Source organism: Brassica oleracea, chromosome C9 (assembly GCF_000695525.1).
Source record: "Brassica oleracea var. oleracea cultivar TO1000 chromosome C9, BOL, whole genome shotgun sequence".
Taxonomy (NCBI): domain Eukaryota; kingdom Viridiplantae; phylum Streptophyta; class Magnoliopsida; order Brassicales; family Brassicaceae; genus Brassica; species Brassica oleracea.
The window spans coordinates 17,412,675-17,429,251 of NC_027756.1; the positions used below are offsets into that span (position 1 = coordinate 17,412,675).

The following is a 16,577-nucleotide window of genomic DNA, read 5'->3' on the forward strand; positions in this document are numbered from 1 at the left end:
AAAGAGAAAATTGCAGTTCACAACAACACTGGTAAGAAAATTCCAGCCGCCACTGCGCCTATGGCCAACGCCTATGCAAACAGCACAGTTCTTGAGAAAATCAAAAACCTTGCTGCGACTTTTCGCCACAGGACGTGCAATGAAACGATCTCGCGATTTCTCTTTTTAAATATAAAGGGAAACGATAAATCTTATCAAACCCCGTAAGTTTGGCTCATTACCAAACAAAAGAAATCTCAATGCATAAGGGTTTTACCAAAACACGTTTTCCAAAAATATTTCGGAAGGGTAAAACTTGTTCTCCCAAAAACCGCAGAAAACCCCTAGGTTAATCGCGGAAAAAGGAAGCGCAATAAATCGATTACACAGCTCGGTCGCTACATAGCGACCGAGAAAGCACATGGATCGGTTGCTACATAGCGACCAAGCTCAAGCCAGCGCTGGATTTTAAACAATGGAAATGCGAGCTTGCAAGACTCCAAAAGCACGCTCGACATCTTTTCGGATAGCTTCTTGACGTTAAGCAAATAAAACTGCTTGCGGAGCTTGTGGTATAGGAATAGATTGGATAAAAGTTGCTCATTTCAGATAAATACCATCGGTGAGATAGTATACCATATGATACTCTCTTCTATTGACAGAGAAAGTGACATTTGGATCTTGACATTTTATTATGTCATCAAAAACAGGTGAACGATCAAGAACATTGATATCATTTAATGTACCTGGAGGTCCAAAAAATGCATGCCATATCCAGAGATCGTATGAAGCAACGGCTTCTAAAACGATTGTTGGTTTACCCAAACCACGAGAATATTGCCCTTTCCAAGCGGTGCAGTGGGACAATTCTTCCACTCCCAATGCATACAATCGATGCTTCCTATCATCCCGGGAAATCCACGATGCTCTCCAACATCAAGTAGACGTTGAAGATCAGCCGGTGTTGGTCTTCTTAAGTACTCATCGCCGAACAAATATATTATTCCATCCACAAAATTTTCCACACATAACCGAGTGGTTGTTTAATCGAGCCGGAGGTATTCGTCGACCGTATCAGCTGCAGAACCATACGCCAAGACACGAATGGCTGCGGTACACTTTTGAAGGGGAGAGAGACTAATCCTTCCGAGACCATCTTTCTTTTCTGGAAAATATTGAACTTCGTTGGAGAGTCGATCAACAATGTGCATGAACAATGGCTTGTTCATTCTAAAACGTCGTCGAAAGAATTTATCAGGATACGTTGGAGTTTCGCTGAAATAATCATTCCATAAACGAATATGCCCCTCTTCACGATTTCTTTCGATATAAGCTCGTTTTTTTCTTTTTTTTCTTCGTTCTTCTTGATCACCATGAATGGTAAAATTCTCAAAGGCTTGATCAAAATGTTGATCAAAGAGCTCATCAAATGTATCATCAAAAGATTCATCTAAAGTGTTTTGAGAAGAAGAAGCCATATATGGTGATTAAAGAGTTTTATAAAGAGTTTTAGAAAGAAACTTGTGATCAAAGAGAGAAAATAGAGAGAAGATGAGTTTGTTTAAGAAATATAGAGAGACTTGAGAGTTTTTTTAAGAAATATTTAGAGAGTTGAGAGTTAAGAAATATAGAGAGACTTGAGAATTTGTTGTTGGTGTTGTGGAGAAAAGAGAGAATACAACTCGATACATCTCCACTACAAGCCAAGTCCTGTGACACTTATACAACTCCACTACAAGCCAAGTCCCGTGACAGACTGATTACCACAAGACAAGACACTACACAAGACATGGCGACACAACACAAGAATGGCCCGTGATTGATCTTCAACCTCAATATGGTAGCGGGAACACTCATTACTACCAATGCCACGTATTGTATTCGTTTAAAATGGAACATGGTACGTGGCTTTGATGGTAATGAGTAGTCCCATTACCTTATTATTACAAGGCGAGTGATGATCTCTCTCTGGACAAGTGCGTGACACAAGACTCCAAGCTGTTGCAGAACCTTCTTCGCCCGTGATTCTTTCACTCGTAACCTGAAACAAGTAGCAAGAACAACAACATGTATCAATAACCAGTGAGACATAACCACAAAATTTAAACAGATGCAACATGAGAACATATAAACCGAGACATAACAAGAGAACATGAGAACAATGCAACATGAGAACAATGCAACATGAGAACATAACCACTAAAATAAGGAAGATCTTCTTCATATATAATACAAACATGGCCGAGACATAACCAATAAATAGATACAATAAAACATGAGAACAATGCAACATGAACGAGACATAACATGATCAGAACATGAACATCTCAAACAAACAGAACAAGAACACGGCCATCTCAAACAAACAGAACAAGAAAATGACCAAGAGTTAGACATAAACTAACTAGACATCAACTCATCTATGAGCTTCTTCTTCAGAGCTTCTTCATAATCAGCTAGCAGTACTTGTTTTGCAACAAGACTCTCAAGTAGCTTCATCTTGGAGAGCCGTTCCTTCATCACCAGATCCTCCTTCTTGATGCTCCACATAGACTGAAAGTCAGAGAAGTCCTAGCCCTCAACCATCGTCTTCTTACCCCGGGCTTTTGCTGCCTTAACCCCCGGGGGACGAATGGCTCCTTCCTCATCTACCCCAGTCGCAGCTTGAGAGCTTGCCGAATTAAAACCGTCCTCACACTTCCTCTTTTTGGAGATTCCTTCATTTTTAACCGTCGAAAGCTCACACCACTTTTGGTCATTGCGGAGCTCCTTCCAAGCATGTTCAAGCGTGAACCTCTTCTTATGGTTGTTGAAGAAAATTTCGTGGGCTACTTTGAGAACATCATTCTCATTTTGTCCACTACTCTTCTCTCTGGTTGCAGCCTCGTAAGCACCACAAAATTTGCACACTAAATCATTTATCTTGTGCCAGCGCTGCTTACATTGAGACGCCTCTCTTTTTCACAGCCTGCAAGCTTGGGGCTCGCCGATAAGTACGCTGCTATCCGTTTCCAGAAAGCAACAAAGCGTTGCTCATTCCCTACAACGGGATCTTTACTCGTGTTTAGCCACGAGCTTATGAGAACGACATCATCTGTTGATGTCCACGCCCTTCTTGGTGTACGCGCTGCAGGACTGTCTTGTTCGAAGTTAGAACCTTCAGAAGCTTGAGTGCCAAATGGCGGAATAGAAGAAGATTCTAAACCAATGGAAGATTCTTGTTGACTTTGAAAAAGATCAACAAAATATTGATATGGATTAGAATCCATATCTCAATATTGATAAGAAGAGAGATGGAAGATATGAGAAGAAGAGAGATGAAAGATATGACAAGAAAGCTTGAAGGCGAATTTCAACCGTTGGAAGAGAAGCACGGTTGTATTTAAAGAAGAGAGAAAGAATGAACTTTTGATCAGTAGATATAAGAAGCATTGATCACACCCACAACCAATTCGATTAGACTTATAGCTAATTCATTTATCAGACTTAAACATTCACAACCACAATTCATTAATCACACCTAACACAACATCAATTTCAAGCTAACCATTACTCACACCAATGAATGTAACAACCACAAGATTATTACTCACAAACACAAGAGACAGAAGAGACAGAAGCAATTCATCTAACAACTTACAACGAATGTAACAACCACAAAATTATTACTCACAAACACAAGAGACTGAAGAGACCGAAGCAATTCAACCAGAGCCATAATCTTACACTAACAATTCAACTCAACTCTTGTCATTTCAGAAGCTAGCTCAATTCAACTCTTTTCATTTCAGACCAGATGACAAAGGAAGACTAACCTGAATTGTAATTGGAGTCCTTTGTTCGCTGAACCGTCCTCGTCTCTCTTTCCACATACCAAATCAAAACGTTTTTGATCCATCAATCTCGCAACACAAACACAGAAACAAAAAATTAATCAACAGCCACACTTAATCGAACACAACAATCAAATCAATCTAGAGACAGTATCGAACACAGCAAACAAATCAATCTTTAGACAAAAGTACAACAATCTAAGACATGCATGATTCATGAACATGAAACGGAAGCTTTACCTTTTGATTCGAGGAGATCCACCAACAGAGAGCTCCGTCGCCGTCGTAGAGAGCCACCGAGAGACAAAATCGAACCGAGGAGAGACACAGAGAGACAGAGGACCGTCGCCGTCGAGGAGACCCACAGAGAGGGAGAGAATCACCGTTTTCCTTCGTCGACGACAGCCACGGAGAGAGACGGAGCCGTTTCGTCAAGGAGCCACCGAGAGACACAATCGAACCGAGGGGAAACGGAGAGACAGAGGACCGTCGTCGGCGAGGAGACCCACAGAGAGGGAGAGAATCACCGTTGTCCTTCGTCGACGACATGCACGGAGAGAGACGGAGCCGTTTCGTCGCGGAGCCACCGAGAGACAGAATTGCCGTTTTCGTCGCACGGAGAGATGTTTCGCGAGAGAGAGAGAGAGAGAGAGAGAGAGAGAGAGAGAGAGAGAGAGAGAGAGAGAGAGGACAGAAGAGAGAAATGACGAAGAAGAGACACACCGCTCCTCTGCCCTCTCACACCCCTACACGTGGCAACAAGAGACGCCTCTTGTTGACCCAAAATAAGACACGGTTCTTGTTTGATTATGTATTTTTAATTTTTTTAATCCAAAATTAACCGAAGAAACCCATTAAGGGACATGGATAAAGGTGCTCTAATGCTTCTGGCTTTTTAGATTTAACGTCTCTGTTTATTATTGTAATGTTTAATCTTTTTTTTAATCTAATTTTGCGTAATTAAACACTACTTTAGGAATAAATCTGCACAACCTAGAGTTGGGTATTAAAATTGTTGATTTCAATTAGTTGAGGAATTAAAAACTCATTTTCCCCATAAAGATAGTTATTTGTTTTGTTTGGCATTTTTTTAACATTATAATTGGTTTTATTGTACTTTTATTTTTACTTTCTTAAAAGTAGTTATAAAAGTAGTGTTGTATTTATTTGAGTATGATAAATCTCTGAATATATTTGGTAAACACTTTAAAATACCACATTCCTAATACCATTTTTCATGTTTACTTTAACCATTTTTGCCCTTATTTTTAAAGAGAGAAAAATACACTTATAATCCTTGGGTTAACTAATATAGATTTAGAGTTGAAAAATTGCCAAAAATATCACACTCATAGTACCTCTCTTCATGTTAACACTAACCACTTTACTCTCACTTTTAATGAAGGGTAAAAAACATTTATAACCCTATGATTAACTAATCTAGACTCAGAATTTAGAATTTAGGGGTGGGGTAAGGTTTTTAAAATGTGAAATTTAGGATTCTAATAAATATATAAATAAATACTTTAAAAATTTTTAAAAATAGTTTCAAAAAAATTTCGATTTTCAAATTGAATTTTGAAAAAAAAATTCAAAATTTTTTATAAAAAAGTTCAAATTTGAAAAAGTATAATTCGAAAACATATAAAATATTTTTTTATATTATCTATTTATTTATTTGATTTGATTAGTTATTTATTATATATATAGAGAACAAGGGTATAAGAGCACCTCCAACTCTTTAAAGAGGTTCTAAAGTGAGTTTTTTTAGGAAAAGAGAAGAGAGAGAGTAAAGAGGAGTTTTAATGTTTAGACTTTTTAGAACCCCATTAAAATTTGATATGACACTTGTAAACAATAGATTGGTTGAATTTGTGTTTTATAATTAACTTTTAATTAACTAAGTACAATTTCATAGAATGTTAATATGTTTTTTTTTGTTTAAAAAACTCTTGGGAGTTAAGGTGCCAAGAAAGTGGTAAACATGAAAATTTTCCAATATATCTATCAAGAAGAAAATAAAAAAATGAACTCTAAATAAAAAAATACTTAGTGGTTTTGATAATTATAAATATCAAAACTAAACTAAATTTAAAATAAAATAAAATTAATAATTTAATATTGTTCATATTTATTTAGAAAATGTAAAGTTTTAAAAAGATGTTCAGTTTAAACTGTTTGAAAAACATCAACAATTACTTATCATGATAATTTTTAAACCAATAATTCATGTATCAATATATAGATGTAAAATGATTATGCATGCATTATGGAGCGAAACACCAAGTGATATATTATACTAGAGTTTTCGGCAAAATGAACCAAACCGGAACCGGAACGAAACCCAAAACCAGAACCGGACCAATATCTTTAAATACCCAAACGGTTTCTATATTTTTATATCCGAAATAACCGAACCGAAAACCGAACGGGTACCCGAGTATATAAAACTATTAATTATATATACATATAACATAACTAAATATATATTTTTAATTTAAAAATCTATTAAAAGTATATGAAAATAGTTGAGGATAACTAAATTATTATAAAGTATTCGAACTACCCAAAAGTATCCAAAACTATCCAGATAGCTTTATCCGAAATATCCAAAGTAATCGGAAATATCCAAAAAAATTATCTAAATCATCCTAATTATTTGATATTTTATTCCTAAATAACCGATATTTTATCCAAATTATTCGAACTACCCTAACTAGAACTGAATTTTTTCCGGGTATTTTCCAGTTCCTAATTTTACTAGTAAATTGATCCTCTAGCTCCCTACCCGAACTACCCGAACCGAACCGATACCCGAAATGCCCAGTCCTACTAGAGTTTATCGAAAAGCGAATTGAAATAAGAAATGATTCAAAAGATCCACTAATCAAATCTAATATAGCCCTTGCCTTTGGAGACTAGAAACTCGGAATCAATTATAAAAAAAAAAACTAAAAAAAAAACTCAATTAAATCGAAGATATGCATAACAATAATGGATAACATTATACATTCTTCTTATAAAATCATAAAACGTTAGGATTGGCAAACAAAATATAATTAAAAACAACACAAAAGCAAACATCACACTTCAGACAAAATATGAAAAATAGATATACAATATAGTTCCATGGTGATCATTTCTCTGCCTCAGTCTCACCGGAGAGTTCTTCGAGGGATTTTCCTTTGGGCTCAGGGACAAGGAAAGTGAAAAGCATACCGACGAAGTTGATGCAACCAAGCATGATCAGTGAGTTCTTGACTCCAATACCCGGTGGATATCCTGCATCCGTCTTGGTCTTGTCTTGTGGTTGAGCTGCGTATAGGAAACCAAAAGCTCCCACGATGGCTCCAGCCTTACCTGTTGCGGCTGATATCCCGTGGCATGTGGACCTTAGCCTGGCCGGGAAGATTTCCGCCGGTACAATGAAGGTGGTTGCGTTTGGACCAAAATTGGCAAAGAAAAAGGTGAGTGAGTACATAACAACGAAGCCGATACGGTTGTCTGGTTTGATCCAGTGGTCGTACGGGAAGGCGATTGCAAACATAAAGACGGTCATCATAAAAAATCCCATTAGCTGAATCGCAAACCTTCCCATAGTATCAATAAATGCAACCGTGAACCAATAGCCGGGGACGGTACTGCAAAGTGCAATGAGTGTTTGTGCCCTACCAATCCTGAAAACCTCGTGGATTGCGTTCATGGTTGCTGCCTTTGGGATCCATCCAATAGCCGAAAATATATCTTTTTGAAACAAGTTTTGGCTGTAAAATGCAATGTCAAGCAAGAACCATGTGGAGGTACATCCAAGGAGGTGAAGACCATGACGTTTGGCAAATTCCTTGGAGAACAAGCCATAGTTAAGTCTAGGGTCTTTGACGATATCCTCTGCTCTTTCCTCCATTTCAAGCTCCACTTGTAAGACCTTGGACATATCTTGTGTGGCCTGTTTGAGGTTCTTTGCCACCAAAGCGGTATAACGAGCAGTTTCGGGCATCTTCATACGCCAGTAGTAGGTCAATGCTGCGGGTAGAGCACCAAACATGACGATGATTCTCCAAATATAGTCAGCTTGTGGAGGCGTTGAGAGAGCCCTGTCGACTGCATAAGTCGGCGATGGGAACTTTTTGTCGAAAATGGAAGAGACAGCAAGTGCTACGAAACCTCCGGCTAAGATACCAACACCTTGCATCGCAAACACGGCAGCGATGAAAGCACCACGAGTCTTCTTGTTAGCATATTCAGACATAATGGTAGCAGAAAGAGGGTAATCACCTCCAATACCAAATCCCAGCCAAAACCTAAATTAACAAAATTGTATGTTAGTATATATTTTAACTAGACATATCTACGTCCAAACCAGTAATTTTTAAAACATGCGTATTCACTATGAGATTATTATTAAATCATGTGTATGTATATAATGATAATTGTACCTGAAGAAGCACAACGTGGTCATGACACCCTTTGCTTGGTGTCCGAAGGAGAGACCCGAAGCGACAGAGCACAAAATCATCATGATCAAAGTGATACCATACACTTTTTTCCTTCCGAGTTTGTCACCGAGCCATCCGAAGAAAAGTTGACCTGCAAGGGTTCCACAAAGGGCCACACCGTTGACCGCCGCCGCAACATGAGGGGGAAGTGAGCCAGGCTTTGCTGACAACGGATTGAAGTAGTAGATGCGGCCAAGAAGCTTGGTCACCAAGGAGACGCAAAACAGATCATAAGCATCTGTAAAGAAACCCATTCCCGCGATGACAATCGCCGTGAAATGGTAAAGTTGCGTTTTTGCAACATCGAGTGCCTTCAGCACTCCTAGTTGTTGTTCAGCCATTGCCTTGAGTTCTATGATCAAACAAGGTAAATAATCCAATATTTCAATTAATAAATTTTCTGTACGAGAAAAAAAAACGTAAAAACTAAAAGTCATTGAATTTTTTAAAGAATATGGTACGTTGAAAAAGCATTTGAGGAAAAAGACTAACATACAATACTAACTTGATAAGGTATAAAACAAATTCGACCGAGGCAAGTAATATTCACCTTAATCAGCTTTGAATGAGATTAAGAACTTGTATGGAGAGTTAGAGGGAAAAATGGGAGAGAAGATATGTGGTGATTAGAAATGAACAATTATTGTGGCAATTTATAGAGAAGATGAGAAAGAAATGCAAGCAACGTGATCGCCTGCATATATCTTCTTGGACTATTTAATTTGCAAGTAATCCATTTGAATTTTAGACAATATTTAACATATTGGATAGCCGCAAAACAATAGCTTTTGTGTAATTCATAATATTCTATAAATCAGACCCGTTTAATACCAGTATATATTTTAATAATCAATTCTCAACATTATTTTTTATAAAATCATGATAAAAATCTAAATATCTATAATTATTTTTATGTTTTTACAATCTTTTGACCTATTCATTGAAAATACAAAGGTAATACGTTTATACAAGCATTTCTGTGTGTTTCCTTGTAAAAATATTATTCCTATTTTATTTTTTTGGTTAAAATATTATGATTCATACTTTTCATTAATTTAAACTATCGCTTTTACCTTTAAACCTCAAACAATAAATATCTGAAGCAAGCATTTACTTTGCTTTCGTTATTACGGAACGGCTCCAACCTCTTATGAGACACAAAAATGATAAAATCGCAGGTATATTGATGATGCAAGTGTGAATCTAAGATGAAAATGAGTATTTGGGAAAGCTTACAAATAGTATTCTGTGTAGTGTGGGACATGAGAGAACATTATTACTATTTATGGTAAATATATATTGCTATAAATAAAACTGCATGCAAATGCGGTCTTTAAAACTACATATATAGAAAGCTAGTTTCTATTACTACTTTCGAAAAGAGTCAGACCTGCATATTAAACTCAGAGAAGAGGTCCGCACTCCGCAGCACCATTCCTCTTTTCTTTATGCCTTCTCAATTAAAATGTATGTAATTTGTAAATATGGGTTGGTTATTTTTTTATACAGATTCACAAGTTATGTTCGTATAAAACGCTACAGCCGAACAAACATACTTCCTCTGTTTCTTAAAAAATGTCATTTTAGAGTTTTTTTCATTGCATAAAAAGTGTCTTTTAGATTTTCAATTCAATTTTTATTTACTTTCAGCTAAATATTAATTATAAAATGTATTGATCTAATAAATAAATAAATTTATCTCAAATGTTATTGATCAATTAGATATAATTAATAAAAACATAAATACATTTCAATCATTTTCTTAATATGTGTGAAAAGTGTCTAAGTGACACTTATAATGAAACGGATGGAGTATCATATTTGTGTGACTTTAACATTAAACTTAACATGAACTTCAAATTTCGATAAACTTGACAACAATTATTAATTACTCTTACACATATATTGAAAGATTATGATCTATACTTAAATTACTTCACCTGATCCCTAGTATATGTAACATATTTTAGCATATATTAAAAGAATTTGTCTTAGTTCAAAGTCTAGATAAAAATGATAATATCGCAACTTATCTCTAATTTAAGTGACGAACTTTGCAAAATTATAACTGTGTTTTTGATTTAATTGGGAAATATACTTAGAAGTTAGAACGTCTTTGTTATTATCTGGAGACAGAATGATTAGGAGTAATAGGAGAACAATTAAAGATGTGCATCCCATTTAAGTTACCAAAATACTCCCTCCGTTTTTTATATAAGTCGTTTTAGAGAAATTTTTATGTTCCAAATTATATGACGTTTTCGTTTTTTTATGTAAAATTTATTAACACTTAATGTTATATGACCAATGATGATATATCTTCTATTTTATTATTGGTTGATTTGTGGTTAGGTAAATAATTAATGATGTTTTTGTTTAGAAAATATAAAAAAATTAATGATTTCTTAATCAATATGCATAATTCTAAAACGACTTATATTAAAAAACAAAGGGACTATAAGTAATTTAGACACGATTTTTGTTTGTAGTTTGTCCCGTTGGAAATTACATACATAAATGACATTATTTGCAACCAATAATGACCAATTGCTATATATATATATATATATATATATATATGTTTGATTCTGACTTTGAAATTATTGCTTTATGCAATATACGTATGATGCATTTTAATTCAAATAAGGAGTGGTAAAAGTTCTTATTATTTATTGTTTGGTTTGGAATTTGGATTATAAGCTATTCTAATGCCAACATAAGTGGAGTAGTTACAAATTTCTTCATCTTTTTTTTTCTGGATGGAATCGTTCAACTCTAACAGTTGACATTTGAGGAGTGACAATCTGGATACATATAGGCATGAAGATTAATTATCATTTAGCAAAAGTCAAAACCATTATTAAAACAAAGCATATTCGAAAAACATAGGATATTCGGAAGAACTTAGGGAGATGTATTCAATTTAATATATAAAGTTGGACTTAGTTGCTATCATATATCCATAGTAAATATTTTAAAATCAATCGAGCCAACTCAGACCAATTGTATATCTGTGTGTGTATGATATCGTTTAATTTAAGTTAGGTTATTTATTAGTTTCTCTTTGTAAACTTATTTTTGAGACTTTTATATGGAGACTTTATTCAGCTATATGTTAAGTTGTTGTGCAAGAGGTAGACATGTATTAACGAAATATAAACATATCGTGTTACAAAAGTAAGCAATCAACTCCATATAACAATGCCCACCAAGTATTGATTGATCTTTCACACAAAACAAACGTAGAGGTGAACAATTACAAATATCATCACATCACCCATTGGAAAAAAGTAAATTGCACTTGACAAAAAATAAATTGCACAAGAAGATTTAAATAACGGGAAACAACAAAAACAATTGACAATATGACGGCTTAATCATTTCTCAGCCTCCGTCTCACCAGAGAGCTCTTCAAGTGACTTACCCTTGGGTTCAGGGACAAGGAAGGTGAAGAGCATGCCGACAAAGTTAATGACACCAAGCATGATCAGAGAGTTCTTGACTCCAATGCCCGGTGGATATCCTGCATCCGTCTTGGTCTTATCCTGTGGTTGAGCTGCGTACAGGAACCCGAAAGCTCCCACGATGGCTCCAGCCTTACCGGTCGCAGCTGATATTCCATGGCATGTGGACCTTAGCCTGGCCGGGAAGATCTCAGCTGGGACAATGAAAGTGGTTGCATTTGGTCCAAAGTTAGCAAAGAAGAAAGTGAGAGAGTACATAACAACGAAGCCGATACGGTTGTCTGGTTTGATCCAGTGGTCGTATGGGAAGGCGATTGCAAACATAAAGACAGTCATCATGAAGAAACCCATTAGCTGAATCGCAAACCTTCCCATAATATCAATAAATGCAACCGTGAACCAATAGCCGGGGACGGTACTGCAAAGTGCAATGAGTGTTTGTGCCCTACCAATCCTGAAAACCTCGTGGATTGCGTTCATGGTTGCTGCCTTTGGGATCCATCCAATAGCGGAAAAGATATTTTTTGAAACAAGTTTTGGCTGTAAAATGCAATGTCAAGCAAGAACCATGTGGAGGTACATCCAAGGAGGGGAAGACCATGACGTTTAGCAAACTCTTTAGAGAACAAGCCATAGTTAAGTCTAGGGTCTTTAACGATATCCTCTGCTCTTTCCTCCATCTCAAGCTCCACTTGTAAGACCTTGGACATGTCTTGTGTGGCCTGTTTGATGTTCTTTGCCACCAAAGCGGTGTAACGAGCAGTTTCAGGCATCTTCATACGCCAGTAGTAAGTCAAAGCTGCAGGTAGAGCGCCAAACATGACGATGATTCTCCAAATATAGTCAGCTTGTGGAGGCGTTGAGAGAGCCCTGTTGACTGCATAGGTCGGAGCTGGAAACTTTTTGTCGAAAATGGAAGAGACAGCAAGTGCCACGAAACTTCCGGCTAAGATACCAACACCTTGCATAGCAAACACGGCAGCGATGAACGCGCCACGAGTCTTCTTGTTAGCGTATTCAGACATAATGGTAGCATGATGCAGCGGAAGGGATAGATGGAAAGCTTGAGTCTCATGTTCCCGGGAAGCTAGAGAAACAAGTTAGGTTTCTGGTTTTCTCCACGAAAATCAGAAAAGAGGCTCTGTTTTGCTACACGAAAAACAGAGGTTTGAGGTTTGCAAGAATACACTTCTTGTAAAAACTCGGTTGCAATAAAACTCTTTATTAATTCAATCAATCGTGTCTCTCTTACAAACCTTAGAGCACTATTTATAAGAAAGCCAAGCCTAAGAAATAGGAAAATTAACTTATCTAGGAAAAGGAAAATTAAAGAAAAGTAGAACGTAAAGAGAAAAGGAAAACATTGGTTCCTCATCGAACAAGGAAAAGGAAGACGTGTTCGTTAAGGTTAGGATGCGCTGCATCAGGTCTCCCCGGGTAGAGAAAGATTCGTCCCTGAATCTGGAACCTCGTTTTCACCATGGTATGGAAATAAGTGCTTGACATTGAAGACATCTGAAGTACGAATGTGATCAGGAAGACGAAGCTTATAAGCATTTGCGTTGATGCGGTGAATGACTTCCACTGGCCCAATCTTACGGGACTTCAATTTATTATACTCATGCGCTGGAAATCTATCTTTAGTGAGAACCACCCACACGAGATCACCAGCCTGAAAATTAACCTCGCGACGATGCTTATCGGCAGCTTCCTTGTAAGAACTCTTAGTAGTCTCCAAATGTGATTGAGCTTGCTGATGAACAAGTTGTAAGTTGTCGACAAAGTCTATTGCTTGCCCATGTAATCGAGATTTGTCAGGCATGGTCGTCAAATCCAATGGACCTCGAGGGACGATGCCATAAACCACATAGAATGGACTAAAACCCAAGCTTTTGTTGTTAGCATGATTATGAGCAAACTCAGCTTGTGATAACTTTGTTTCCCATGACTTAATGTTATCGCCCATCAGACTTCGTAGCATGTTCCCTAAGGCTCGGTTCGTCACTTCAGTTTGACCGTCGGTTTGAGGGTGATAGGCAGAACTCATATCTAAACTTGCGTTGAGTCCCTTCCACAAAGATCACCAAAAATGGCTTAAGAAACGCGTGTCCCGATCTGATACGATGGAGGTAGGTAGGCCATGAAGACGGTAGATCTCTCGAAAGAACAGTTGTGCGACTAAGACCGCATCAGTTGTTCGTTTGCACGGAATAAAATGAGACATTTTGGAAAATCGATCTACTACCACGAAAATAGAATCATTGCCTCTTTGAGTACGCGGAAGGCCTAACACAAAATCCATACTTATGTCAGTCCAAGGCTGAGTAGGGGTCGATAACGGAAGGTATAAACCCGCATTATATGCTTTTCCTTTAGCTTGTTGACAAGCACGACAGCGTTCAATATATCTCTCAACATCCCGGCGAAGAGAAGGCCAAAAATAGCGGTCCATGACGAGCTGAAGAGTTCTGTCGCGTCCCACATGTCCTTCAGAGTGCAGCTCTTCCAGGATGCGTAAACGAAGGCTACAGGCTGGGATGCATAACTGGTTCCCTTTGAACAAGAACCCATCTTGGAGCGTGTAGTCTCTATGAAGACCATTCTGTGTGTCGAGCCAAATACGAGCAAAATATGGATCCGTTTCATATAAATCGCTGAAAGACGCAAAACCTGTAACCGAATTGAACATTGTTGTGAGAAGGCATTGGCGACGGCTTAAGGCGTCAGCTACACGGTTTAACTTCCCCAACTGATGCTTAATGCTGAATGTGAACTGTTGTAAAAACGCAATCCATGTTGCATGTCGAGCAGAAACTTTAGCTTGACTATCAAGATGGCGAAGAGCATCATGATCGGTGAATAACACAAAATCTCGATGGCAAAGGTAATGTTTCCATTGCTTAATAGCTTGTATGATTGCATAAAACTCCATGTCAGAAGTGCTATAGCGACTTCGTGCTCCGGTTAGCTTCTCACTAAAATATGCAACTGGTCGCCTCTGTTGGCTTAAAACAGCTCCTGTGCCTAGCTTTGAAGCATCACAATGTAGCTCAAAAGTTAAGGAGAAGTCTGGTAAGAGAAGTACTGGTGCTGTAGTCAACTTTGTCTTAATTATCGCAAAAGCCTGATCTGCAGCAGACGTCCATTCAAACTTTCCATAACGCATACAATCTGTTATTGGCGCCATAATGGTACTGAAATTCGCCACAAACCGTCTGTAGAATGATGCCAAACCATGGAAACTACGAACATCTGAAATTGTACGCGGAATCGGCCATGACTTGATGGATTCTACTTTCGAACTATCCACGGACAAGCCATCTTTGGAGATCACATATCCTAAGAACAATACATGGTCTGTACCAAATTGACACTTCTGTTTGGCGGCGAAGAGTCTTTCTTTCCGTAGGACGCTTAAGACTTCTCGAATATGGGCAATATGGTCGTCCAAGGAAGAGCTGAATATGAGAATATCATCAAAATAGACCACCACAAATTTCCCAATGAAAGGACGAAGTGCTTGATTCATAACCCGCATAAATGTGCTTGGTGCATTAGATAATCCAAAGGGCATAACGAGCCATTCAAATAATCATTCCCGAGTCTTGAAAGCTGTCTTCCATTCATCTCCAGGACGAATTCGAATCTGGTGGTAGCCGCTTTTAAGATCAATTTTTGAGAAGATGGTTGCGGCGCCAATTTGATCCAATGACTCAACCGGCTGAGTAGGTGCTGGACAAGTAGCTTGATTCGTCTGTGATGGAAGAGAGGGGTCTTTCGGCAAGAGTGTGATTGTACGATTATCAAAGACAAAACGGTAGCAGTTACGTTTCCCGTCATGGGTTGTCTCACGATCATACTGCCAAGGTCTCCCAAAAATCAAGTGACCGACGTCCATCGGAACAACGTCACGATAAATTTTATCTTTGTAAATTGCTCCAATCGAGAATGACACCAATGATCGATGGGTAACTCGTACCTCTGTCCCTGCTTTCAACCATGTTAGCTTATATGGGTGAGGATGAGCTTCCTTCTCAAGGCTCAATTTGTGAACTGCATAGTCAGAGACTATATTGTGGCAACTTCCTGAATCAATAATGAAGCTGCAAACTTTTCCTTTAACCGTACAAGTAGACTGGAAAATGTTTGTACGCAGCCATGGTTCTTCTAAAACTTGAGGTGCTAAACAGATCCGTCGTGCTACTAATAGCGGACCCGAGTCACCTTCGAGTTCAGTGTCTTCTCCCAACTCATCTCCATTATCATCATGATAGTCATCATAGGTGGGATCAACTTCGTCAATTAAAAGACCACGTTTCGACTTGTTCGGACAAGCTGTTTGTATATGACCTAGTTCTCCACATGTAAAACAGCGTAATGCGTTCGGTCGCGAAGAGCGATGGAGTGTTTGTTCTTCAGTTGATGTTGCTGTACGATTTGAAACTGGGACGCGTGTTGTTTCTGGATTTGTATTGTTCAATCCTTGACCCATTGTTTGGTCTTGAGATGTCGTATTACGGAATCTGGCAGAAGAGTTCCAGTTAGTAGATGATGATCTACTTTGCCTTTCAAACGATGCCGCTCGACAATGGGCTTCTGCAACTGTGTTTTGATCAAATTGTTCCAATGCATTCTGAAGTTGAGGCCGTAAACCGCCAATAAAGCATGACACTAGCTGAATTTCACTGTCATGAATTTCATTACGTGTCATAAGCGAATAGAATTCTTCTGCATATTCGTCCACCGTACGAGATCCTTGCCGTAAATTTTGTAACCTTGTAAACATAGTTCGGTCAAAATTATAA

The 16,577-nt window shown here is 37.8% G+C and overlaps 3 protein-coding genes across 4 annotated transcripts in view; all 3 read right to left on the bottom strand.

The window, feature by feature from the left end:
- Positions 1 to 2,550: 2,550 nt before the first annotated feature.
- On the bottom strand, positions 2,551 to 3,248 carry LOC106314463 (glutathione S-transferase T3-like). The gene is made up of 2 exons (XM_013752331.1): positions 2,922 to 3,248; positions 2,551 to 2,862 (listed from the first exon to the last, which is right to left on the bottom strand). The coding sequence occupies exons 1-2, from the start codon at positions 3,246 to 3,248 to the stop codon at positions 2,551 to 2,553; spliced, it is 639 nt and encodes a 212-aa protein (XP_013607785.1).
- Positions 3,249 to 6,851: 3,603 nt separating this feature from the next.
- LOC106316543 (probable inorganic phosphate transporter 1-3) lies at positions 6,852 to 8,946 on the bottom strand. Its single transcript, XM_013754442.1, has 3 exons — positions 8,859 to 8,946; positions 8,249 to 8,660; positions 6,852 to 8,113 (listed from the first exon to the last, which is right to left on the bottom strand). The coding sequence occupies exons 2-3, from the start codon at positions 8,647 to 8,649 to the stop codon at positions 6,949 to 6,951; spliced, it is 1,566 nt and encodes a 521-aa protein (XP_013609896.1). The 5' UTR covers positions 8,650 to 8,660; positions 8,859 to 8,946; the 3' UTR covers positions 6,852 to 6,948.
- A 2,027-nt stretch (positions 8,947 to 10,973) lies between these two features.
- The window catches only part of LOC106316522 (probable inorganic phosphate transporter 1-3), a 7,138-nt gene continuing 1,534 nt past the window's right edge, over positions 10,974 to 16,577 (bottom strand). Inside the window, exons 3-4 of one of the 2 annotated variants that reach the window (XM_013754423.1) lie at positions 11,697 to 12,298; positions 10,974 to 11,005 (exon numbers count right to left, since the gene is read on the bottom strand). In XM_013754423.1, the coding sequence (XP_013609877.1) occupies positions 10,974 to 11,005; positions 11,697 to 12,298 (634 nt within the window). Of the gene's footprint in view, positions 11,006 to 11,685; positions 12,299 to 16,577 lie in introns of those variants that run through there. The other variant, XM_013754422.1, reaches the window with a different exon arrangement.

Excerpts from the sequence above, each read along its gene's own strand:
- LOC106314463 (XM_013752331.1), bottom strand. The coding sequence starts at position 3,248 with ATGGATTCTAATCCATATCAATATTTTGTTGATCTTTTTCAAAGTCAA. Across the intron at positions 2,863-2,921 it reads AAAAAGAGAGGCGTCTCAAT|GCTGCAACCAGAGAGAAGAG; the intron begins GTAAGCAGCGCT and ends GGTGCTTACGAG.
- LOC106316543 (XM_013754442.1), bottom strand. The coding sequence starts at position 8,649 with ATGGCTGAACAACAACTAGGAGTGCTGAAGGCACTCGATGTTGCAAAA. Across the intron at positions 8,114-8,248 it reads ACCACGTTGTGCTTCTTCAG|GTTTTGGCTGGGATTTGGTA; the intron begins GTACAATTATCA and ends TTGTTAATTTAG.